The following is a 27592-nucleotide window of genomic DNA, read 5'->3' on the forward strand; positions in this document are numbered from 1 at the left end:
TTTAATTACTATAACTTATTTTTTACTTAGCATATAACTCGGTCTTATCACTGTTATTAATGTCACTAATTCTTATCGACGATTCATATTCCTTTTTCAATCCTTTCTTCCCCAAATAATATGGAAACATTTTATCTGTTGAAACATAAAATATACCATGACTCTTAGTATCTACATTAGAACCCATAATATTAGTTATTAAAGGCAAATTGTCATAACAATTCGCGTCTCTTGCTTCTTGTACACTATTACATTTGATACCAATAAATTTATTTGGATTCCTCATTGCTGACAACCATAGTGCTAAAATTCTAAAATGGCTACAAGTTGTTGTGCAAGGATAGAAGTTAATATCAGAAGGTTGGTATTCGCCGCCGTTTACATAAAAATCAACATGTCCCATCGGTGTTGCCATACCAAAACCGTCAATATTAGTATGAATGACTTGAACGAAATCCGCATTCGAGGAATCGAGTCTATCTTTTTTAGATAGTCTTCTAAAACATGGCCCTGAAGGTTCTAAAGCGGTAATTCGGGATATGTTAGTACCGGTCATCATTTGGTAGTTTCGAGCGATATAACTGACAGTTTGGCCGCCTAAGCTAAACCCTATTAACTCAGTTCTAGAAGGATCTAGACCTGAGTGGGTTAGCTGTACTAATATCTCTGCTACGTGTTTGCCCACTGGACGCATCAGGCGTGTTGCTCTGAAAATTAAAAATATTGCAAGGTTAAAAGAAATAATATAGGAAAGTTGTTGGTACTATGAAATATATTAGAAAATAACGAATAATTATTCTTTTGTCATAGATTAGGAATAAAATATTGGTGTAAAATATATTTCATTTTCAAGTTTTTTACTGCCATTGAGCTATGCGTCCAAAAGCTATTATCTGTAGGTATATGAAAGGGAAATAGAAAAATATTATATTGTTCATCACATGAATCATTTTGCATATCGTAGGTAGGTATTAAAATACTTTTATATAGTATAGAAAACATTTATTTAGCTTCACAGACATAGCAGGGTAGGCAGTGGGAACCAGGGAAATTAATATAAAGGCACTCCGTTCCACGTTGTTAATTGGCGGACCTCACGGACCTCACGGACCTCAACGGAGCAATGCCTGGTTACCAGACTGAGGAAATGAGGATGCAAATTTCCCGAGTGAGAATAGTATCAATAACCTGTCGCGTTTACAATCGCACGCTTAGTCCCTGGCCCTTCTTAATTAAGATAGCGTTTTTAATTCTTTAATAGTATGTATGTGGTAAGTAGTTATTTATATTACTGAAGCTGAAATATTGTTTGTCTGGTTTATTTGTATTATCTTTTTTATTTTTCTTTACACAGTTACCCAGTTTATAGCTTTTTTATTTCGTTTTTAATATTAACAGTAATAAATTTCTGTTATCATACAACATTAAAATTAAAATTTTATATGCAATTAAATCCTTTTTTACATTAACGTTCTACGTTTATTCAAAAAATACAATTAAAAAAATTATAAAAACATCTTACAAATGATAATGAACTGTGGCAAACCGCTGGTTGTCTATCAATATAACATTGTAGTCTCTCGCTTCGTACTCGTTAGCGAACATGGCGGCTATCGGGAAGCTTGTACTGTCCAGGTATCCTATAGCCACAATTATTGTTTTCCTGTAAAGATTAGAAAAAAAGTTGCTTATTTAGGATTAATTACTTATTAATATCTACATTATTGTTCTACATCCGATTAGACTATTACAAGCACTTAAGAGGCTATTAGATTTCAATTTAGGTACATAAAATTGTAAATATTATAACAGAATATTTGCTGTCTTTATCAACAAATTAAATATATTATAGGCGTAATCATCGTAGCACATGGGCATAAGCGTGCGACTGTGGGGCTCGGGGGAATGAGATATTTAATATTTTCATTTCCTCGCTCTGGTAACAAGGTAGAGTGCCTTTTCTCCGTTCCCTCTGCGTATTACGCTATGTGCGGGATAAATAATCACAAAAATCCAATCCAATGAAAATCTTAAGATTAAAAGTACCTAATCAAATTTTATTTTACCTACGAAAATCAATCCTGGGATCTGTGGCGATATCCTTGGCGTCCCAATAATTGTATTTATGTCGCGTTTGCCCCTTCCCTTGCACCACGAAATACAAGTATTTCAACTGGCTTCGAGGTATTGAGGCCGGCTTGTTCGATCCTGGACCTGAAATTACGGAATACAGAAATGTTTATTATCTATTTCAAATAATAATATAATAAATATAACAATTATAAATAATCTTTTCTATTATTGTTTCGTTGACAAATTGAACGAGATTCTGCAGACTAAACTACTGGACGTAGAAAGTTGATATCTGAGATTTTCCACGGGTTCGGGATTTGCCATTTTCTGTCATAAAATCCACAGAAACAAAGATGCGTTACAAACTGTTCACTAGTGATATATAAACGACCCTACACCGGACGTTGCGAAGAAAGCTTCAATTTTACACAAACGTTGAGGATTGTAGAGTAGCACTATGAGAGGGTTTTTCGAAATTCTTAAGGAAATGGGAAAAGGTTCACGCAAAGCTGTGAGCGGCAACTCTTAATATATTATATATTAGTATAACACGCAAAAGTTATTCTATTGTGATACAGTAGGAGGCAGTTTGAGTTGTAACTATTTTCCTTTACTGGGAAAATTGTATAGTTAGACAAATTACGTGCTTAGTTTCGCAGTAAAAACAAAAATTGTGTATATTTTATTAAGTTACTTAAAACAATGAAAAAAAAACGCAAAGGCTATATAATAATTTTGACATGACAACTGCAATTTGCGAAATAAAAAACATTGCATTAAGAAACACGCTATTTGTCAACTATAATAATATATTAAGGCTTTTTACATCATGATTGAAGGTTTTCATGGAGTAAAATATTATAATATGAAATCGTGGTGGTGCAGCGGCACTGTGTCCGACTCGAAAAGCGACAGTAGTGAGTTTGATTCCAACTCAGGAGATTTTTATTTCTTTCTTCAAAACAATGCGTTGAGCGTTGAGTTTCGCCACATAACATACAATTTTTCGAAAATTGGGCGGAAAGTTTTAACACTAGGTTCTCTATACCTACTCTGCTATATGCGGAATACAGAGAAACGCTAAAAAAAATAATTGAGCTGAATGTCATTTTATTTGGAATTTTGGATGTTAAGAAACGCAGTAAAGAATTTTCTGAAAAAACTTAATAATTGTAGGTTAAAGTTTAACTGGTATATACTATTAAAATATCTTTATAAGTCGAAAACAATAATGCAAAGACATTAGAGTGATCAGGTGAGAGAAATTGCTCATCATTATCATCAGCCTGTCCTCGTCCACTGCTGGACATAGGCCTCTCCAATGGCACGCCACTGAGCTCAATCTTCAGCTCTTCGCATCTGGATGCCGTTGCCCGCCACTTTGCGAATATCGTCACCCCATCTAGCTGGAGGACGTCCTACATTGAAATTGAGAAATTGCCCAGTAATAATATAATCTCTTACTTTACATGTAAGAAAGATTGATATCATTATCATCAGGATATCCAGTTACTAATCTATTTCTAGGGTTAAGTAATTCTTGAAATGAGCAATAAAGCTAAACTGGTACATACATAAGTGCTTTAGTTTTTTATAGACATACGTCTATATTTTAAGACAAAAACATGTTAAAAAGTATTCATCATAATTAATTTTGCAAAACGTTACCGCAGCCGGTAGGATTCGAACCTACGCTCCCATAGGGAATCTGATTTCGAGTCAGACGCCTTAACCACTCGGCCACGACTGCGTGTTTTAAGCTTAAATAATTTAAAGCTAACTTGTGTGAAAAGCTAATTTTTTTTCAATAATAGCAATATTTTTTTTTAATAGTTACAATAAGTTTAATTGACTCTCTCAATTATTATTAACCGCCCTTATTTACCAAAAGGTGTATATAGGTATTATTTTTAAATATCTTTTACCCTGAGATCCGGCCGTTGAATCCTGCATAAACGAGTTTTCTTAATTAAACCTATATTAATGAATAATACATGATTAGTAGAACAGATTACACCTGGGTTGCCTGGAAGAATCCTGCCGCAATCACCTTTAATTACATTTTTTCGTAACTCGTTTTTGGAGAAAATTGCACCCATACGTTTTTTATATGAATCGCACATCATTTGAAAGATAATCGCATAAGGAATTGGAAAATTAAGGGTTGCCAGCTCTCAGTCTGCCGCAAGTCTAGGGTTGCCTGGTTTAAAGTTGTCACTAAATGTTAATAATTTGCACTCATGTGTTTTTTTAATGAATTATATATCAAATTAAAGCTTATTTTTTTCTGAACACTATAAAACAGGGTTGCCTGGAAAATTCCTGCCGCAAACAGGGGTTGCCAGCGTTTGAAATATTTTATTCCGGTTCCGTTTGACTATGAGAATAGACGATGAAATGCGCGGTCTGCCTTATGTTTTAAAGTAAAATATTATATAATAGAAGATCAATCTTAAAATCAATGTTTATTCTAATTGTTCACCTGTTAAATGATGATTTTAATCATATTAAGTACACGCAGAAAACTATTTAAAGATCGTAGGGCATAGAAATCATCCTTATTTTTCAAGTAAAATAATGAATCTATAATATTGAGTGTATGCAAAATCTATTTTCTAAATACTAATATTTATTTATTAATTTAAATAAACCTTTTAAAACAACTAAATTATCTAATTAAGTAAATGTTTACAAATATCGATCTACTATAAGGTATTAATTACAACATGTTTCCTTAATATAATGAGAGGTGACAATTATTGCGGATATTTTTTTTATTAATTAAGAAAATATGGAAAATTACATTTCAATAAACAATCTCTCTCTCTCTTCGCCCTCTGCTTGTTTGATTTGACAACGCCGTCCGTATCCGTAGAAAGAACTATGGCGCCCATCTTTTTGGTACGAATATTTACGTTTTTGCAAAGTAAATGAAAACTATTCAACTAATAAAAACTATTAAAAAATATAGATAAAAAAATGTCGCTAGCAAGAACTTGTCCGTCTATGCTGATAGTTTTTAAGGCATTTAGGTCTGAAAGAATTGTCCTTATAATTATAATAAAGCGTAATCACTCACTCACGTCCCTAACTTAGTGTAATCAAAACTGAGGCAATTCCCACGGCCACAATTGTCACATTTTATTAAACTATATAATATTAAACATTAAAGTATACTTACGTTTTGCATTAGAAAATAATTAAAAAATACTTCTTTATATTTTTGTTTTTAAACAATGAACTTTTTGTAACACTGTAAATGATAACCGTGCATTGTGTCACTATTTAAAAAAATGACACTGTATTTAAAATTCATTTTTTGGCGAAACAATAAGATAATTTTACACTTTTGGAAAGATTCCTTGTTAAATTCTATCACATTTTCACATCTTCATTTTTGTCAAGTAAAAACGTCTTTACTCCTAAACTAAAGGTAAGTAACTAAGTAATATGTTCAAAAACAACTCATTTGGCCATCTGCAGTTTTATTGCATTTAGAAACAATACATCTTCGAAAATAATTTTATTGCATTTGGTTTGCTTTCTATCGCGCCGCAAAATGTTTATCTATAGTAAAAAATAGCCAACTAATTGATATTTGCCGACTCTTGGTCATAAACCGTAAATAGCGTTTATTAGTCGGCATTACTGTCGGATTTTCTTCGAATTTATTTTGCTAACTTAGTTTTGTTTATTATAATTCTATTATATATATTCCTTTCCTATGCAAATTATTAAAAATAGCGTGAGAAAAAAAAATTGCGGCAAGCGTTGTCAAATCAAACAAGTAGAGGACGAAGAGAGAGAGAGAGAGAGAGAGAGTTCATTGAAATGTATTTTTCAATATAATTAATAAAAAAAAAATATCCGCAATAATGGTCCCCCTTCATTATATTAAGGGAACATGATGTATATGTATGTATATTAATACCTTATAGTAGATCGATATTTGTAAACATTTATTTAATTAGATAATTTAATTGTTTCAAAATGGTAATTTAAATTAATAAATAAATATTAGTATTTAGAAAATAGATTTTGCAAAGACTCAATATTATAGATTCATTATTTTACTTGAAAAATAAGGATGATTCCTTCTGCCCTATGATCTTTAAATAGTTTTCTGCGTGTACTTAATATGATTAAAATCATCATTTAACAGGTGAACAATTAGAATAAACATTGATTTTAAGATTGATCTTCTATTATATAATATTTTACTTTAAAACATAAGGCAGACCGCGATTTTCATCGTCTATTCTCATAGTCAAACGGAACCGGAATAAAATATTTCAAACGCTGGCAACCCCTGTTTGCGGCAGGAATTTTCCAGGCAACCCTGTTTTATAGTGTTCAGAAAAAAATAAGCTTTAATTTGATATATAATTCATTAAAAAAACACATGAGTGCAAATTATTAACATTTAGTGACAACTTTAAACCAGGCAACCCTAGACTTGCGGCAGACTGAGAGCTGGCAACCCTTAATTTTCCAATTCCTTATGCGATTATCTTTCAAATGATGTGCGATTCATATAAAAAACGTATGGGTGCAATTTTCTCCAAAAACGAGTTACGAAAAAATGTAATTAAAGGTGATTGCGGCAGGATTCTTCCAGGCAACCCAGGTGTAATCTGTTCTACTAATCATGTATTATTCATTAATATAGGTTTAATTAAGAAAACTCGTTTATGCAGGATTCAACGGTCGGATCCCAGTCTATTTCGCCATCTTTCATGTCAGAAGACTGACTGTACAGCTGTACACACTAATTTCGGGTTTTGTATTGACAAATATTATAATTATTGTTTATTAATTTGTTATGTAAATAGTTCATTTGAAATTTATGCTCTAAAAAGTGGTAGTTGACGCTAGCTTACCTATTAAGTTAAACATTTTATGTAATATGCCTAAATAAAATTATCAAATCAATATTATATGCGCAGGCCATAAGCCATGATTGGCCTAATCATGGCGCAGGGGGACTGTTAACTCGACTGGTGGTGGGTTCGATCTTCGATCCCCACTCGGGGAGATGAAATATCTAATATTTTCATTTCTTCGCTTTTGTGTCAAGGCAAACCGCGGCGTTGAGATCCTATACCTACTAAATATGGAACGCCTCCAGAATTCGGCGGAAAATGAGAATCCGAGCGTCATAACACTAGGTTCCCTTTGCCTACTCTGCTGTCTGCGGGATATACCGCGCGAATGAATATGAGTAATATTATACAAGTTGTTTTTACATTTTGTCACATCCAAATACTTAATATACTAAGTACCGTTGTATTACTTCCGGCCTCAATATATCTCCTACCCATACAATGGCTACGTTACATTGCTATTGTATTGTCTATCTAATTATCTAAACATTTTTTTACCACTTTTCTTATTAGATAGAAACAAATATTATTAAAAACTTTAGTCAAAACATTTTTTTAGGTAATTCTTTAAATTTCTATGTAAGTACAATTGCAAAGAAGATGAAGAACTAATCGTTCATCTAAAGAATGGAAATATAAGTTTATGAGGATGTATGTTTGTTTCACTTTCACAAAAAAAATATTGAACGGATTTGGATGAATCTTCGGACTTGCGGACTCTAGGAGCGCTGTATCAAAAATACCACTCCTGGAGTCCAGCATCGCCGTCGTATCATCGACGCTTAGGTATATTTAACTGTAGCAAACAGAATACAGTTTCTATCTTTCTCTATTTTCCCCAAATATATTACTATATAGGAATAAATACTTACGTTAAGTAATGCATATATATGTAAAGGAAACAAGAATCTATTCTGATTTATGTTTATTTTTGTTTTTACAACATGGAAAAAAAAATCGCACACCTAGACTTCAAATAAGAAGTAATAAAATATTAGGAGCAAAAACTAATTAATTTATAATTTTTATACCACCTTGATTCATAATGATTTCGACAATAACAGCTACCATAAAAAAAATTTAGAGATATCGTAATTATAATAATGACATTGTGAGACTACCCAAATGTACAAAGATTCGTACAAAGTGACCGCCACGGGGCTAAAAAAGATTTTGTATTATTTAGCTATAAGTTTAGTTACTAAACGTAAAGTTTAAATATTGAATTTGAAAGACCGTCGTGATGGGAACAATGGGGGAAATAAATTCTTTCTATTCTCTCGTTATTCTCTCGCTTTGATAAAAAGAGAGGGGTGGAGAGATACAATACTCGACACACAATCTCTCCAAAATTATACGGAAAGTGGAGAACGAAGTGTTTTAATTACCTTACTATTATACGGATTATGCCTATTGCAAACTAAACTTTTTTTAGAGATTCGGTGAGACTGACTACTATTTTATATACAAAGTATATTAATATCACTATTTTATCAATTCTTTAGGTTATTTTATTCCTCTTTGTCTTAAAGTGGGAGGAAATGTCGCGTTTACAGTCTGTCCTACTTAATCACTAGGGCTCCGCAGTATAACAAAATGTTTTTATGTACATATATGTAAATACGTGGGTGTTATGTGCAAATTATATATTGAAGTGAATATAAAATTTAGTACCAATATAGTGGTAGATAATCAGGAAGTGGCATAGGCTATAATTTTATTTAAAAAAAATATTTATTATTCATAAAAGTGTCATTAAACTATACAATGTATAGAATAGTAAGTACAGGCTTTATACGCGGGCGCTGCTGTCCTAATAGAAATTGATAGTTAATATGAGATTAAAAAATATATAATATATATTGTTTATTGAGTAGCGGAACTTAACACCGCCTGTTGTCTTGTGGACAGTGGAGAGCGTGGGATAAGGAATAATTCATTCCCCCAAGTGAGAGTCGAACCCACGACCGGCGCATTTACAGTCAGACGATGTACGACGCCGATAATGACCTCAACCTACTAATACAAATACATAAGACTGCAAGATAATAGACGTAATTATTGCAATAAACGTTTCTTTGTTCAAATCATGTATTACGTTGTATATGTATTATGTATCCTTGTATCCACCAAGCTGGACTGCCTTGTGTTACAGCAAGAGGAGCCCGAGCTGTGCTCGGGACATCTGACCTAAATTCGGACTTAAAGGGCTGCTCTATAACGTGGACTAATACTTACTTCCACAGACCAAGCTGCTCTCCATCTAACAAATTGTGAAACAGGGTAGTGTAAAATCAAAGAAATTACTCAATTTACATGTTATAAAAAGTAAGTATATTATAAATATTAGTTATTTACATAAATTGATCGACTTTAAATAGGTCGACATAAGTAGGTCGATTTTAAAAAATGTTATATTATAGAAATTATCTGTATCGCTATATAAATATTTTTAGTCCGGACTGTTATCAAATTGGCATTACGTTCATTAGGGAACCTTGTTATAAATAATTAAATGTTTAATTTTTTAACACGCTTTTATGGTCAACTATTTATAGGGCGACTTGTAATAATGTAACTATGAAGTGAAATCTAAGAAATTGAATTTAACCCACTTGTAATATTATATTATCGTAGAACTAGAAGTTACAATAATATGGCAACATCAAGCTGGTCTCCTGATGGAGCCAACTCCTTAAAAGTCAAACTCTTTAGAAGTTACTAATTAATGAGTCCGGTCTGGCTCTAATAGCTCTTGCTGTGTAAAATCGTTTTTTATTGATATAAATATGTTATAGATTGTTTAATAAGAAAGATAGAAAAAGGGCTTGGATAAAAGAGCCAAAGAAAAAGGAGAGAATGTTGGGGCTTAATTGGAAAGTAAGTAATAAATAACAAAAGTAATAGAAGCAAAATATATAAGTAGAAGGTCAAAGTCCCTTGGCAAGGGCCTCAAACGATGAATCATAGAGGCGGAACAAAAGAGAACCGAGTGTTAAGATATTCAATACATTATTTTAATATTTCAAAACTTAAATAGAAGTAATTATTTATGTAACATTATATACAAAATTATAACCACATCAAATATAATAATTGAAAAGGCTAATGACACATAATTAAGCTTAATAATGTAGAAAAAATTGTATGCAACAGCGGATAATTTACTGTATGGTGAAATTCTGGCGCATTCGGCCTTAGTGCTAACTTTACCTTTGAGAATATTCTAGATTTTGTCTTAGATTTAAAACAATAATTTTATTATTTATTTCATGTTAAATATTTATAATATGAAAGAAAAGATGGTAACGTATTCATTAGGTATATTCAATATACACGATTTCAACAATAGTATATAGTGTTAAGATATTCCGTTCCATAGTTTTCGTCGAATTTTTGAACGAATAATGATTCATTTTCCCGAATGGAGATCAAACCCACAATCGTCGCGTTAAAGTCACACGCCTGTGCTCCTGCGCTGTGAGGGCTTCTGTTGTTTTTTTACAAATAATATGATATTTAAATAATTATAATAAATAAAAGCACATACATACTGACATAAATCCTCTGGGATAGCCTTCTTCGTGTCTATTATCTAAGCACTCCACTCCAAAGAACAAAAGTATAAACAAAAGTAAGTTTAAAGCCATCTTCTTTGACTTTTGTCCAAAAATTCACTCCAGAAACGAATATGAATAAAAAAATTGAAGAAATAATTATATTTCAGTGTATAGAAACAGCGACAAATGCGTTCGTGCGCATTTTTCAAAATCAAAACACGTACAGGGGCATTGACCTTGACGTAGAGGCGGGAAAAAGTGTCATTTTATTTTTTTTAAACTAATCGCGCAACGACCACTTGCGGCAACAGACAAGTTAAAACTAAGTAGCATTTATCATGTTGTTTTTGATGTATATATAGACATTATATCATAATATTTTACAGATTTTATTTTAATAAAATATTTTTAATATAATTTAAGTATATTGTACTCGTATAATCTTAAATTCATGTCTGGATGATTTATTTTCAATCGTCCATTTTAATGAAACTTATAGTATTTTAAATTATTAATTTTGAAAACAAATATATAAATAATATTTTTTAAGTTTATTTAATTTTTAGAACCGGACGGGAAAACCAACTAAAATTTCAATATACCTCGTTTCTTAACAAGTGAAGCAACTGATTAATGATAAAGCTATCTAAGAAAGTATCAGTGGTAAGTGTATTACATAAAAATGTACTCTTGCAATTAGGTTTTTAGGAATGTTGAGTATTATGACAACGGTTATTATAATTTTATTATGGAGGCTTAGATGGTTTAGGATTAAAATAATTTTATAAGAGGTCGTCGCCCGCAACTTTGTTTATGTGAATTTAAAAACGTTCTCTAATTTATTTTAAGGCATTTATCATTATTATATATTTATTAGGGCTTTATGTTGTATCCTGCATATAGCAGGGTAGGCAGGGGGATCTAGTGTTAAAACACTCCGTTCCCATTTCAGGAGGCTTTGCGTGTTGTGTGGCGGAACTCAACGCCGCGCTTTGCCTCGTAACGAGAGTGAGGAAACGAAAATATTAAGTTTTTTGGCCTTGATCATTATTATATATTTTTATAATATTGACTTACTAACATGAGAACAAAGAGATGATTCACTTTTTTGTAATAAAGTAATCTGTGCTACTTATCACAGATTTTTTTAATTGGAAATTTTATGCCACTGGATAGAACCTACTTTGGCTTGCTAGTGTGATAAGTTCAATACTTTCGATAGATGCGTTACCATTCCAGTCCGTTCGACTGTCGCAAGCCAAGGTATAAGGCCCGAAACGGACGACCTCTCTCAAACAGCCATGTATTTCTTGCAATTTCTCAGGGACAGAGGGTACCTCTTGGTACCCGGTGTCATTGTAAAACCTGGTGTTAGCATTAGCGTCACATTAAATAAAATAGATGCGCCCCAATTAGGCCATGGCCGTGTCAAGGTCTTACAAAACCAATTAAAAAACCCTGCGTTCCTTAGCTATATTATCATGAATAGGTATTATATATAGCAACCAATACAAAATGCGCAAATTTTACCAATGCCATAATTTTCATAATATATCTGAATCAGACTGTGACAGACATCTTTATCCTTGAACTTATTGTCTTTGATAGTAGTTCTAAATTACCTGATGCGTCACTTTTAGCTAATTCTTGGAATGATCTAGGAACTTTATTATACTTAAAGCAACTGCTATTGTGATGTAGTAGAGTTAAGAATATATAACGTAGTAGTTTTATCAGTGTGAATAAAGAAATTTGGGGTATTGAATGCCTTAACTACCTTTTTAAATAAGTCTCTTATATCCCCTTAAATCGTGAGTCGTGTCGCTATAAGGACGTCCCAGAAAAAATGTATACATATTCTCGAAAATTATTACTCTCCTTCAGACAAAGTCGGGTAAAATAAAACTAGCAAAACTATATTTTTTTAATATATTCCCAGTTAACATCTAAAGGTACGGGACCTTGGCAGTCTTTACAAGGTGCTTTGGTCTTACAAATACCTCCTTTACATTTAAACTCTCCTTTTCTAGGATGTTCTGGAGGTACATCTACAGTGTGCCATGGTTTGTGAAGCTTGTTCAACATAGATTGTTCTAGAGCGAGGAAATCCCTTGGTGCTGCCGACAAAAGTTGTAGAGAAGACATCAAGAAGATGAAAAGGTACTGCAAAGAAAATTGTTATTTGTTATTACATAATAATTATATTTTATTTTAAACATTTATAACATATTATTAAGCTATTCATAACTTATATTTATAGAGTGTTTACCTTCAATATTTCTTATATTGTAATAACAAACTAATAATTTCAACTATTTAACTGACATTAGTATAGGAATGTTTTACAATGCTAGCGAAAACTTTGATCTTAAATGTCTTATATTTTTTATTTTTTCTTTTACTTTTTGCCCAAATAGAGACTTGAATAGAATGGCAGAATCCACCGTCAAACTTTTTCAACTAGACTGAAGAAATGTAAATATTTTAAATAAAAGAAATGTCCCATATATGGATTTCAATATATAATTATCATGTGCAAACAGAACTGTTCCGAGCCAGTGGTAGCTTTATGTTTATTGGACAATACAAAAGTTTGTTTAAATAAAAAATATTTAAAAATTTGCATTTAAATTTAATCTCACCGAATATATTTAGCTTTTAACATTATTTATAATTTGAGATGCTAAAATTAATGTTTTGTTATGACTCATTAGAACAAAATAAAAACAAAATTGTATTGTAAAAGTATGACAAGATTATTAAGTAGGTGGATATTATTTTATTATTAACAATCGTATGTACATACTCGTACATGCGAAGGGGCCGCCTCGCCGTGGTGTAGGGGTGTCTGACTATAAGCGTGACGATTGTGGGTTCGATTCCTACTTGGGTTAATGATTTTGTTTATTTTTTTCGGTCTGTATAAGTAAAGTATACAAAGTGCTCCCCTTCTATTAACGACTACACGACTATGGCGTTTTTTTTATTTTCGATTTGTTTGTAGAGAATACACACAAAATATAATAATACTCGTGTATACATGACACTACGAATTAATATTCTCGATGTTAGTATAATTTATTATAATGTAAACATAGAATTTTCAAAAAATCCGTTTATTATAATGGAAACTTAGAGTTTTCCAAAAATTCTGTGTATATGTAAAGCTCAGAAACTGTCATCTATTAAACTAAAAAGATTCCTGTCAATTAAGATTATTTATTATTAAAACTTACCAAAAATTTCATTTTATCTTCTCACGAGTATTTCAAAAAATTAACAAATACAAATTAGTATTGAACACTACCGAATATCCTTTATATACCAGCATCGGTTCAGAAAGTACCGTAATGACCTGGTTATGACTTGACAGACTTTGTCTTGATGCCTAACTGTTTATTAGAGATTTGTCCTTTGTTTTGTTTTTGTTATCTGATAAGGAGTCTTGGAAAAGATAAAGGCCTCTTAGGAAAGTAGATATAATGTATTTCATTCTGAGTTTTTATAGTAGTTTCACGCTTTCCCCATATAACAGCATAGACAAGGGAACCTAGTATTAATACATCATTTTCCCCACACATAGCCCAATTTTGTGATTAAATATATGATGAAAATAATTTGAATTCCCTCGAGTGGTATGAATTCAAGCTGCCACGATTGCATCTTGTTCGGTAGGCAGATAGAAGTTTGGTAGGTTTCCCAGTTTAGCCAGGTTCCCAGGTTTCCCAATTTAGTGATATTGCATGTTGAGTGGAAAAATTCAACGACATCCTTTGTGTACCAGAGCGAGGAAATGAAAAAAATGAATCAGGACTAAACTCACATCCATCACATTTACAGTTAGACGCTGTTCCTCAACAGCCTCTTGTCTTTGTTAAATATACATAAACAGGTGTTCATATTTATTATATCTATAAATATGCATTTCCTCCTTTTAGAAAATTATTGTAGGTTATACTTTTAATTAACTTAATAATATTTTTCCTGTTTCAATATGTATGTGTATAGTAAATTATATACTGTAAGTATAATTAACGTATTTGTGAGAGATTATATTTAGAGCCTGCTAACCAATGCTAATGTAACTAAGTATTAATATTTTTGTCATGCAAATGTGCACACGACTGCAAAGGGCTCGAAACGTCGGGTTCCCAAAAATGTATAATATCTACTAAACACTGTCAGTTTAAGATAAGTAGTAATAGCTATAGTTTAATAAATATGTAATGGCGAAACTATTAATACTTATTTCTCGTTTTTTAAAATTTTAAATTGGGCTAAGAATAAAATTTTTTAACCATTACGTACATATTTACTAGTACAGTCCAATGCGAACTGCAAACTCGTATGTAGGTGTATTTATGTATATCTTCTATTGTGAAATTTATAAGATTGATATTAAGAACTCGAAGTAACAACAGAATCGATTATATTTAAATAATCGATGACATACTCGTATGTTAATAAAAAAAATGATTATAAACATTTGCAATATCCAAAATTTAATTTGTTTTCTTAATTTTTTTACTTACACGTGTATTATTCGAATACATAAATTAGTTATAAGTAACAAATGAATAATATAAATGCGAAATATTTTTAATAAGATTTTAATCAAGTTATATGTTTAGTTACTGTGGACCTCGAAGTATAGTCAATAGTAGGTACCTAAGATTTTCAAATAAGAATTAACTAAAGATTAAATTAAAAAAATCTCATAACTTTTGCTCTCGTCAGATGTTTAATTTGAATTAATGTAAATTTTTTGTATTATAACTTCAGGAACAGCGTGATGTCTACGATATTTTTTGTATTTCTTACTGCTTGGTGATGTACACATGTTCTTATGCAGGGATAGTGTTCGTCATACAATTGATTCTTAACTTTAAAGTAAAATTTTTCTTTCTCTTTTAATAAGTCGAACACAAAAATTAAATATTAAAAATCAATTGTATGACGCTGCTATCAGTACAACAGGAGAAGGCCGGTTGTCAAAAAGCATATAAGTTATAAGGTATAAGTTTTTGGCCGTACAAGAAGGCCGTAGAAATCCTATTATGGTCATCCGCATGCCAGGTGAAATGGCAATGCTGATTATATGAAACTCTTTCTTCTGCATTTTACTCAATAAAACTCCATAATCATTCCACATTTCCATCTAGAATAATAGTCAGCTATTTTCTAGATGGAAATCTGGAATCATCGGAATGTATATATTACGCATATATTCTGTCAATGTCAAACATGTAGAGTACGTAACAAGAGATTGTATATGTATATTATGCAGAAATAAATTACTTAAAATCGATTTTCTTCAAATCATTGAGTCATTTTACACGCTATTGTGCTATAAATCCGTAAAACTAAAAATCAATAGAGAAAAAAATAGAAATGTAAGTGTATGTTTAAAAGAATGTTCTTATTTTAAATACTGTGCTTCAATGGCATCGAACACGCGACCCTTGGCTTAAGAGCCAGAGCTGACAAGTTGCGCTGGACAATTGAAGAGCTATAAAGGCTATGGGGCACTCAATGGTTGTAAATTTGATCCTCATTCAGGGAAACACTTAAAATAATTTAATTGTCCAGTCTTTACATAAAGTGTGGCATTTTGCATATATTTGGCATATAACTCAATATTGGTCTCACGAATCTTTTCTTAGTTTTTTAGATACATATACGAGTATATACATTTTTTGTTTCGCCCTTTATCCATAGCGGAGTAGTTAAGCCCACATCAATCTCTTCATAGATGCCAATTCTTAAAATTAATACATTTATTTTCAGAATGTTAAAGTTTCTCTTCGTACTGTGTTCAATAACTTGCGTACTATCGCAGAGCGGCCGTCGCGCTCCACCGCCCGAAACTCCTGCGCCTGTAACGGAACCTTTCCTGGAGGTCTCCAGTGTGAAATGCGATTTGGACAAAAATGATTTTTGTGGCACTGTAACTGAGAGTGGCAGACCTTCGCATAAATTTGTCAATAATGGTTGATATGTGTATGGCTAAACCAAAATTATAATTAACTAATTTTTACTGAGCACTTTGGCGGTTTTATTTAAGTTAAACCTAATGAACTACAAGTTTGAAATTTTGAGGTTATGTTGTGTGCGTGCATTGCTACAAGATAAATTTAAAAGCCCTAAATCTACCCATAGGTTCTCAAATAAGGACACAGAAATACGCCAAAATATTGCTTTTGCTTCGCGCTCATATAAATAAATAAATATATTTTTAAAATAATGTTGTAATCTATTTTATGAATGCAATAATATATATTGTTTGAAACTGATTCGAAATAAACAATAAACATTCAATGCTTTAAATGCTTGAATCAAAAATTAATTGATACCACGGCTAAAAGTAACAAGTTACATTTATATTACAGAAGAATATTATTAAAAAAAAAGTTTGCTAATCCAACAAAAAAAATGTTTTCTATGGGGGCTTCAGGCAGCTGTTCTTATCTCTGTATCTTTGTATTTTTTTTTATATAATATATATAAGATTATTTGTTAAGAGGTGCAATTAATTTTAATAAATTTAAATTAATATTTTCTTTTAAGCCTCTTAAAATATTATGCAGATAAAATTATGTTAGGACATTATCAGTAATTAATATGCATGCATCGAGGCCATTAGGCCCGTCGCGTCGTAACTAATGCGTGCGACTGTAACCACGATGGTTGCGGCTTCGATTCCCACTCGAGGGAATGAAATATTTAATATTATCACATCTTCGCCCTGATAACAAGGCAAAGCGCGGCGTTGAGTTCCGCCAGTAAACTTGTGTTAATACATTTTATTCCCATTATGACCCTTGCACCCACATTTCCTTTATTATGTTTTAAATGAAAGATTTAGATTGCACGTTAATTTAGATTGCACGTTAATTTATTACTACTATATACAATTAAGCTAAAAATTATATTATCGGATAGAAAGGATCTTCAAGTAAGTGACAGTTGTTGTTCAGGGACGATAGGAGCAAATATCCGTCCTGCCCCCAGTCCTCTCCCCAGGAGTTCTTCACTATCCAGTATGTGGCGCCATCTCTTTTCCCATATCCCACTACCGTCACGGCGTGATTTATGTGACTATTGTTGCTGCAAAGAAAACCAAATTAGTATTTAAATATTATATAAAGACTTTAAGTAGGAAATTGTTTTTTTCTGTAATGAGCGAAAGTAGGCAGTAAGCTCCTAAAAATACGTGTTTTACTCTTTTTTTTTATTTTAGAGATTTATTATTGACTTTGTACGATGATTAATCATCATTACGAAGAAAATGGACTATCAATAAGATTGTATTATCGCGGTTGTGGGTTCAATTCCCTAAGCCCGGTATTTATTACGCCACTCAACACACAATATCTTGAATTTTAGGTGTTTCATGGGAAACGGAGTGTCTTAACACTGGGCTTCCGCTGCCTACACTGCAATATGCGGGATTCAGCGTGAATGTAAAAAAAAACAACTATGGCTAGAGCTCATACACGATATCCGAATAATTCTGATATACACTAAATGCACAAGTTCCAGGGAGTGCTTTGAGCTTCTCACCATGCAATGAACCTCACACACGAAGGACTTCTAAGAAGTTTCTTTTCTCTCTTTAAAAAAAACTGAAGCCATTCAGCCATTCAGACTCTTGGCATCTCTGCCTACCTTGATATACGCAAAAGTGTGAAGTAGGAAATCAAAATCTTTCCTCTGTAACAGCTATGTGTGCAATAAACTTTTTCTATCTATCAAAATCATCTCTGTCTATCAAAATCTATCTATCAATCTATCTATCAAAATCAATTTTGTATCAGAAATACCAGTCCAAATCGTAGAAGATCCCGCTCGAATAGTCATGTATGGGAGTCGCGTTAATTGTAACAGTCACCGGCCCGTATTTGTAGAGCGCCACTTTCATCGCGTTGACGCTCATCGGAGGTACGCGGGCGAAACCCTTGATTTGGTAGATATCGCTCATGTTACTTAAACTGCAATTACCGTCCTGTAAATAAAATTTGGGTTTAATATTTTTACATAAATGGAATGTGATAGTTGCAGGTTCTCCACTCGAAGGAATGAATCATTTAGATGGTCTGGTTAAAAACTCTGGGGACGTGGCTCTGGTAACGAAGAAAAGATTCGGTGAAAATTCGACGAAAAATGAGGATTAGGACAGCGTGAACCTAAAAAACATATAAATATTGTAAGCTCTATCATTCAAGCAATCATATTTTAAGTTTAAGTTTCGTATTTAATTCTTCGGTTTTAGTTTTAATAAGGTACATTATGATACTGCATTGAGTGTGGGAAGTCAACGCCACATCATATCTTAAATAAATACCATATACTTACAGTCGCTAAATAGGTTCCATAGTCGCTCTCCATAGGTATTCCGTGTTTAAGAACATATTTGAAAGTGTTAGGGATGAAACCGCCGTCACAGCCCATGTTGGTGTACCTAAAGCAAAAACAATATAAATATATAGTTTCCGCAGATATGTACAAGTAGATGATGAGACGAAGAGTGATAAAGCTAGCTTACCCCCAAGAGCAGTCAACAAGTGATTGTTCACTCAAATCCAAGTTGCGACCGCCATTAGCTCGGGCTAAGGCTCCTTCGACTGCAGCTACCGTTGCGAATGACCAGCACGAGCCACACGATGCTTGGTCTGTAATGTGTTATGGTTTATTTAACGTTTATACTTGACATCAATAAGTAAAAATCTATAACTAGTAAGTAAAAATCAAGTAACTGGGTTCCATTTTGAGCTAATTTGTAACTAACAGGAAGGAAGAAGGCTTAATAGAATGGGATGGTGTTTGAGTATGCCTTGCTACCAAAGCGACGAGAAGGGAAGAGACGAGAAATGAAAATATTTCATTTCCTCGGGTGGAAATCAAACCCACAACCTGTCGCGCTAGCTAGTTCCATTACGTTACGAGTGGTTTCCATTTAATTCAGTAATTTCTTCATTAAAGATAAAAATTTACTGGTATTTGAAGTCAGTTTATATTTTCTAAATTGTTTTTAATTATCTAGATTTATTTATAGTGAGATAGTGTAAATAAGATACACAATCAAACACAAAGAAATACATAAGCACAACCGTCGCTTACAGTAAGACATTAAAAGTACGTCAAAAGTAACAACAATGCAAATACAAACTCACAATACAAACTCACTTTTAATCACACTTATTACACCATCAACTCTCATATCAAACTCCTCTGGCAAGTTCTTAACTATTTCATTAACCTCCTTCTCAGAATGGGGGAAAGGTTCTGATCCAATAGTTAAAGGATCCGAAGGTCTTGTCCCTTTCAAGTATGTTAGTTCAGCATCAGTACGATCAGAGAATTTATTAATGGTCAGCCTGTAGCCAAGATTTTGTTTATTGTGATCTATAACACGCCTGCAATGGAATTTTTTACAGTATACAAATTAAAATTATAGCAATATAAGCATGCGAAAACTGCACTTCCATGTATGGAGTCTATTTAAATAACAATTCAATTCGTCCTTGTTAGACCGAATGAGCGATACGTTATAATTTACCTTAAATTCTTTTTGAAGATTGATTTCCTCATTTCATGTTCGTTACCTCTATACTCTCTTTCATGTTTCATTTTGTAACTGAAATGTATTCAATACGAATTTATTAATTGAATTAAAACTAAAATAAATAAAAAAAAAATAAAAACAATCTGAATTGAAACTAATATTTTATCTTCTAAAAATTTTAAAAATCTTTTAGTGCCAAGTAAATCGAACCCGTGAAAAACGTCATCTTCTTCTGACCAACGATGGTGTTTCGTCACTAGCGAGCCATCTTCACATTCTTTAACTGAAAATAAAATTTGAATACTTAATGATAACAATTAAGGTACATGTTTTATTTTATTTTATATGTTTTCGAAAGCTTTCCAGAATCCAATAGTGAGAACCGCATCTTAATCGGTTAAGACGCTGAGATTAGCAATAAAAAACGCACAGACAAACAGACAAAAATTTTAAAAATCATTGTTTTGGTTTCTATTACGTTAATAAAGGTTCCAAATAACATTTTTTTTAATATCTTCCAAGTATAGACCGACCCTCTTACGATTTTATTATAAGTATAGATTACACAAGAAAAACTTGGAAATTTTTGAAAATACCTTTTGTAGCATCCAAATCTTCTTCATTAGGTACTTTGTAGTCAAAGTACAGTACTATGGTGTGTTTAGAGACAACACCAGTCCATTCGTTAAAGACTTTCCGTTCTCTCCTGTAAACGAAATGATGAATGAGGATGTATTTTTCTTCACTTTCATGCAAATGCATGCTTTTCCCGTACCTTTATTCCCACAACCGACGTGTTTACGGTCACACACTGCTATGGCATCACGTCTGCCTCATCATATAACAATTTACGACATAATTGTGTAAACTTTACACCAAAATAAGCAAATATCTAATTATTCTCACCAAACAGGTACGTCTATCCCCTCCTCATTTCTATACACATATATTACGTCTTTTTTCTTCTCTTCCATATCAACCTCCAGATATGTCCAAACCTGGACTACTTTACTGTTATAAATTTGTTCACCTATTAAGAAATATGTTATAAATATTATACACATTTTAAATATCACGCAGAGATGCAAATTACTGGTTAATGGACATTAAATCTTAAGCCCATCGTGGCGGTATGCAAAACCGTCTGATTGTTAACGAGATGGTTGTGGGTGGCACTAGGGGTCATGTTTATATTTAAAAATAATTTTCATTTCCCCGCTCTGGTAGATAACACAATATGCTTCTAGAATTTGACGGGAAGTGGAGAATAGAGTGTCTTGACACTAGGGTACTTCAGCGTTCTTGCGTTCATAAACTATACGATAAGGTCAATTTGAATTTGCACTCTTGTGCGAGCTGCAAAAAGATTTCTGCAGGATTAATAAAATTGTAATTAAAAAAACAAAAAAATTACCAGTGTGCGTAAAGTTATCACTAGAGGGCAAAAGTTTGGGTGGATCCTCAAGATAGTCCTTATCACATTGTATTTCATTTGTAACTTCTTCTGTAGTGACGGGATGAACCTAAAATAAGAAATTAAAGTTGCTGTCCATCAGTTATGGTGCAGTGGGATTGCTTATGATTATGAATTAAATGTTCGTGGGTACGATCCTCACTCGTGGGAAATTATTATTATTAATTCTTTGCTTGGGAGGGAGGGTTATGAGTCACAACTTGTGACTGTACTGGACTGGGTTGGATCTCATTTGAGAAATAAATCAACATTTATATGCCTACCTATATATATACAGCTGATGTAATAATTTTTTGAATTTAAAATAAGAAAAGGTAAATAAAAAAGCCAAACTGTTGACTTTATCTACGGGCTGATATTTTTTTTGTTAGTGAAAATTCTGATGTGGGTACTAATCTATTCTGGGTTGCGCACGGATCACCCAGCCTATTCATTTTTACCTCAACGTGTTCAGGATAAGAGAGAAGGTAAAACATCTTACCTTATATTCCGTTGACATGTCCTCATCTTCTGTATGGTAATAAGATTTAACTAAACCGTTGAAGAAATCTATACGAGATTTGTTTTTATTTTCACTGTACCTAAAAAGTTAAGCAAAATAAAAATAAATTGTTAATCAAACCGAATAAATTGTTAATTTATGAAACAAATTAACAAGCATCTTCCTCTGCCTCTCTCAATCTGTAAGAAAGACAGAGGCAGATGCTTCTTGTTTCACTATGCTCTCCAAGAGATCCTCATACTCTATATACATAATCTTCCTTCCTCCAGTATCATCAATACTGTGTTCTCGAAGGTCAATAAGGGTCTTCCCCTGGCCTCGCTTACCATCAATTTAATTTACTTTTTATTATTGTAATACTAACCACGCCTCAAATGGTCGATCCAAGCCCGTAACCAAATCAGCTATTTCACCTCTGATGTGATATTCTATAGGCAGGACTAGTGTTTTCTGTTCCCCTGTAAATAAAATATTGTAAATTTAGAAAATTGTTTTTTTTTTTGCTTTACGCTGCATTCTGCACATAGTAGGGTAGACAGATAAAACTGAGAACTTAGTGTTAAGACACTCCGTTCTGAATAAAACACTTCCGTCCCCAACTTTATGATAAATTCTGAGGGCATTGTGTATTGAGTGGCGGAACTTTGCCTTATTACCAGAGGGAGGTAATGATATTTCTTCGAGTGGCTAGCGAACCTACGACCTGTAACGTCGCACGCTTTTGATTCTGCACCATGACCAGCATCGTGAAACTGTTGATATATAAGTAGCTTAGCGGGGATAAATAAAATAAACTTTAAAAAGAAGAAAAAATAAACTAAATAAAATATATAATAATAAAAATAAACTTTAAATTAAACTTTTAAAAAGCTTTACCCCGTATCCAACAAGGTTGGCTGAGAAGACCTAGAAGGTACTGTTTAAGATAACCCCGTTTCATAAATTCCGCCCAACTCTTGAGACATTGGAAGTTTATAGAACTGATTTTTTATATTAGATAAAAAAATATTTACCTGTATGATAAGAGAAACCCAAATGAATATTTAATAAAAATAGAACGACGTAAATGGCCGCCATGGTGGAATCCATGGAAGGACTGATATTAATGGTGGTGTTACAGAGCTTTTTATAATATTGTAATTATTAGGATTTTTGTATGGAGATTAAAATTTTGCAATAATTAATCTGTGACAGGTTTTTACCGATATACAGTGTGCTATTTTTTTTAAATATTTATTTTTTTATTAATTTTCTTATTACTTAGCTTTGTTTAAAGCCTTTGGGAAATTATATTTAAGCGGATTATCTGATTGAAAATGCAATGGGTGTTGGTTTGATTCCCACTCGGAGTAATAAATTATTTTCATTTTCTTCTCTGGCGAGAGAGAAAGCCGTTGAATTCCGCCATTCGATGCGCAATGTACCGATCTCTGGCGAAAAATAGAGAACGGAGTGTCATGGCACTAAGTTCTATCTACCTATACTAGGGATATTTAAGTTGACAATTTAAGCTTTCGGGCGAAACTACTCGTTTTCTATAAAAAGAACCATAGTTACATGTTTTTAATAATTTTGATTTGTTTTATAAATATGACTTTCCATTTTTCGGACTTTTACCTTTACTTGTACTACAAGTTTCATAACTGTAGGTCCATGGGAAGTGCTCTATAGGTTTTGATTACGCGGTGAATTTCACACAAAATTCAGCGAAAATTAACTGCGTTAAGTTACAAGCTTGTTTTTTTGTGTTCGAATGGACTCTACATCTGAATATTTGATATTAATTTTAGCTTGTTATCTCCACATATTCTCGAGGTAAATGATCTTGACAAACGGATACGGAACGGAACTAAGTGATACTATAAGAGTTTCGTACGTTCCTTTTAAGGTACGAAACCCTAAAAACCTAAAAATTAAATATTATATCCTACCTATATAAAAACTCAAACCTATTGATAATTTTAATTAAATTTAATCATTTTAACCCAATTTAAATATACACACACACATTTACATATTTATCAAAGCTTATCTTAATAGCAAGTTTTTAATACCGTGGCGTCTAGTTAATTTAATGATTTTATTTTCAGCTTTGTATCCCGCTTATAATAAATAGACAGAGAGAACCTGGTGTCAAGCAAGGCACTCTGTTCTCTCCTCCGTCCCGTGGGGTTCTCATGCAATTTACGTGACCTATCTATTCTATCTTTGATACTATGGTTTTGAAAGTCAACTGAAATCAGAGATCAGTCCATCCAGCAAGTCAGAACAGAACCCTCAGAACCCTCTTTCTATCTCAGTCGGATGAGCATATCGTATTTACATTTTATGAACTAAAAAAAGATTTAATCAATAGGTACAATAAATAATATAGTACTACTAATCTAACATCAGCATAATGACATGTAATATATCGATAACGTCCTTTCTTTGTGAGTACTTTTTAATCGATTCGAATGTCATAAATTTTTATTTGTAGTCTACCCTCCAGTTCAATTCTACATCATATAATATACCTAATACCACCAGAAGAATTTCTTAATATTTTTCTGGCAGCTTCACGCTTTATCTCCAACATAGTGTCAAAACACTCTGTTGTCCGCTTTCTACTTGAATCTGCGAGGTAATGTAGCAGAACTCAAGGCCGCGTCATATTTGTTCAGAACTGATAACTAAAAATAATTCATTTCCAGGTTAGGTTATCATCTCATATACATTCATACGCTGCGGCGCCCTGTTCCACTGCGGTACCATGGTCCATGATTCAATAAATAACATTATAATTATTTATTTGAGGACAGTTGTGGCAATTCAATTCCCATCCCTTTTGTGCCGTGTGATCCCGGCCTAGAATAGGATCACCCTGGTACTGGTGCTGTCGTAAGAGGCGACTAAAGTACGTTTGGTAGAGTCACGTCGCCAGCAATGGCAACACGCATGGGCAGACTCGACCGGATCATTACCACCCCCGGCATTTAAAACCGGCGTTAAGTAGTGGCTTTATGCCAATGCGTTGCGCACTAGGTAATGCCGGGCTCCGGAGCCCAACCACCACCCCTCCCTAGAATATGAAAACGGCACTTAAAGAGAAACTACCCCAGGAGGGTACCAGCACCTCCGGTGCTGGAGAATCCCTCCCTGAGTCCTCAAACTCAGGCTGCCCTTCGAATTCTGGGGAGGGCACAGTACCGCGCACAAGTCAAACTCGCAAACAAGGCAAAGGAGACGTACGCTCCACGGCAACCCCTTCCACACTAAACGTGGACTTCTGTAACATCAGGGGTCTTCATTCCAACCTGAATGCCGTCCACCACCATCTTGAGACGGCACGGCCGGCCTTGTTATTTCTGACGGAGACTCAAATTATCCGACCGAGCGACACAGCCTACCTCCAATACCCCGGCTACAAAATTGAACACAACTTTCTGCCTCATGCCGGGGTCGCTGTGTTCGTAAGGGAGGACCTAAGTTTCCGTCGTCTTGCAAATTTTGAAGGTCGGGACCTGTCAACTATCTGGCTCCGCGTTGACTCGGACGATCGTACCCGAGTCTACGCATGCCTTTACAGGTCCCACAGTGGCAATGCAGAAACGGATCGGCTCATGGAGCACATGCAATCGGCCATCGACGATATGCTCTCACAGATTCCCTCTGCAGAGGTCGTGATACTTGGCGATTTTAACGCGCACAATGCCAGTTGGCTTGGATCACGCACCACCGACCACGCGGGGAGGGCCGTTTTTGATCTTGCTGTGGCGAATGGATTGTCCCAATTGGTTGAGTCGCCCACGCGACTCCCGGACGTGGACAACCACAATGCCTCCTTATTGGACCTTCTGCTGACTTCACATCCGGAACAGTACCAGGTTGCCGTCGATGCTCCTTTGGGGTCTTCTGACCACTGCCTGGTACGGAGTGTCGTGCCCATTAAGCGCAGCAGTCGCAGAACACCCGCAACTCGTCGCGTTTGGCACTACAAGTCAGCAAATTGGGATGGGATGCGTACATTTTACTCATCCTATCCCTGGGGACCGGTTTGCTTCTCTTCTGATGATCCTAGTACTTGTGCCGCTGCTGTTGCCGACGTGGTTCTGCAGGGCATGGAACTTTATATTCCTAGCACTGTAGTGCCAATCGGTGGCAAGTCGCAGCCTTGGTTTGATACGTCTTGCAAACTTGCTGCCCTTAGCAAACGCGAGGCATATCAAATCTGGGCCGAGGCACTGGTTACTAAGGATCCGAAGGTGAAAGCCTCAAAAAGAGAGTATAACAGGGCCTCTAGGTTCTTTAAGCGGCAAATTGCCAAGGCAAGGTCCGAGCATATCGCCAAAATCGGCGAGAAGCTTGAGAGCTACCCATCCGGAACTCACCAGTTTTGGGCGCTCTCAAAGGCGGCACTCGGCAACTTTAGCCAGCCTTCGCTTCCGCCTTTACGCAAGGGGAATGACATCTTGGTCCATACGGCGAAAGAGAAAGCCGATCTCCTGGGCGCTCTCTTTGCCTCGAACTCGACTTTGGATGACCAAGGATCAACGCCGCCGACCATTCCGCGGTGCCAGAGCTCAATACCTGAGGTTAAGTTCAACCAAAAAGCTGTAAGGCGAGCTCTGTCCTCTTTGGACATCCATAAGTCGAGCGGGCCAGATGGCATCTCTCCCTTAGTGCTCCGTTCTTGTGCTCCTGAGCTGACACCGGTGCTAACGCGTTTGTTTCGGCACTCTTACTCAGTCGGCGTAGTCCCAGATTCATGGAAGAGCGCTCTTATTCACCCGATCCCGAAGAAAGGCGATGGTTCCGATCCATCTAACTACAGGCCTATTGCCATTACCTCCCTACTCTCAAAAGTCATGGAGAGCATCATCAATAGCCAACTCTTGGTTTATCTAGAGGATCACCGATTGATTAATGACCGTCAATATGGCTTCCGCCATGGTCGCTCAACCGGTGATCTTCTGGTTTACCTTACCCATCGTTGGGCTGCGGCTATCGAAAGCAAGGGAGAGGGCCTGGCAGTTAGTTTGGACATGGCGAAGGCCTTTGATCGGGTGTGGCATGGGGCGCTCCTTGCTAAACTTCCATCCTATGGGCTTTCCGAGAATTTATGCAGGTGGATCACCAGCTTTCTCACTGGGCGCAGCATCAAGGTCGCTGTCGACGGATTTTGCTCCAACCATATGCCCATGAACGCAGGCGTTCCCCAAGGCTGCGTGCTGTCCCCCACGCTGTTTCTTCTGCATATCAATGACATGCTGGAGGATCCCAGCATTCATTGCTATGCAGATGATAGCACGGTGGACGCTGTTTACTCCGACCGCGCAAGTCTTTCTCGGGAAAACGCTGAACAGTACCGAAATAAACTTGTGTCTTCTGTTGAGGCATTGGGCCTTAATGTTTCGAGTGACTGCCAGTATCGCGATCATCTGGAAAGCAAGGCCAAGTTGGCCTCGAAGAAACTGGGGGTCATCAATAGAGCGAGACGGTACTTCACGCCAAAACACCGATTGGCCCTATATAGGGCCCAGGTTCGGCCACACA

At 34.6% G+C, this 27592-nt stretch overlaps 3 protein-coding genes, 1 long non-coding RNA gene and 1 other non-coding gene across 6 annotated transcripts; 1 reads left to right on the top strand and 4 right to left on the bottom strand.

Annotated features, from left to right (window-relative positions):
* LOC146533617 (lipase member H-A-like) lies at window positions 1-10845 on the bottom strand. The gene is made up of 4 exons (XM_085194771.1): window positions 10507-10845; window positions 2067-2214; window positions 1523-1663; window positions 1-707 (listed from the first exon to the last, which is right to left on the bottom strand). The coding sequence occupies exons 1-4, from the start codon at window positions 10604-10606 to the stop codon at window positions 23-25; spliced, it is 1074 nt and encodes a 357-aa protein (XP_085050897.1). The 5' UTR covers window positions 10607-10845; the 3' UTR covers window positions 1-22.
* TRNAS-CGA (transfer RNA serine (anticodon CGA)) lies at window positions 3742-3823 on the bottom strand. The gene has a single exon. It is a non-coding gene; the product is annotated as a tRNA-Ser (tRNA).
* On the top strand, window positions 9055-16560 carry LOC146533619 (uncharacterized). 2 transcript variants are annotated; one of them, XR_014878571.1, is made up of 4 exons: window positions 9055-9284; window positions 11083-11179; window positions 12547-12676; window positions 16304-16560. It is a non-coding gene; the product is annotated as an uncharacterized LOC146533619 (long non-coding RNA). The 2 variants fall into 2 exon arrangements; XR_014878572.1 differs by lacking the exon at window positions 9055-9284 and adding an exon at window positions 9739-9836.
* Window positions 12416-13920, bottom strand: LOC146533620 (uncharacterized). The gene is made up of 2 exons (XM_085194773.1): window positions 13753-13920; window positions 12416-12679 (listed from the first exon to the last, which is right to left on the bottom strand). Exons 1-2 carry the CDS (start codon window positions 13762-13764, stop codon window positions 12431-12433), a joined length of 261 nt encoding a protein of 86 aa, XP_085050899.1. The 5' UTR covers window positions 13765-13920; the 3' UTR covers window positions 12416-12430.
* Window positions 16561-17393: 833 nt separating the features above from the next.
* Window positions 17394-23188, bottom strand: LOC146533621 (cathepsin L-like proteinase). The gene is made up of 13 exons (XM_085194875.1): window positions 23071-23188; window positions 22422-22515; window positions 22037-22136; window positions 21496-21604; window positions 20988-21111; window positions 20678-20787; window positions 20292-20364; window positions 20076-20153; window positions 19703-19932; window positions 19062-19188; window positions 18872-18977; window positions 18340-18521; window positions 17394-17623 (listed from the first exon to the last, which is right to left on the bottom strand). Exons 1-13 carry the CDS (start codon window positions 23144-23146, stop codon window positions 17443-17445), a joined length of 1590 nt encoding a protein of 529 aa, XP_085051001.1. The 5' UTR covers window positions 23147-23188; the 3' UTR covers window positions 17394-17442.
* Window positions 23189-27592: the final 4404 nt, after the last annotated feature.

Source organism: Heliconius melpomene, chromosome 12, assembly GCF_056956725.1.
Source record: "Heliconius melpomene rosina isolate 202511_hmr_F chromosome 12, ASM5695672v1, whole genome shotgun sequence".
In the NCBI taxonomy this organism is placed as follows: Eukaryota; Metazoa; Arthropoda; class Insecta; order Lepidoptera; family Nymphalidae; genus Heliconius; species Heliconius melpomene.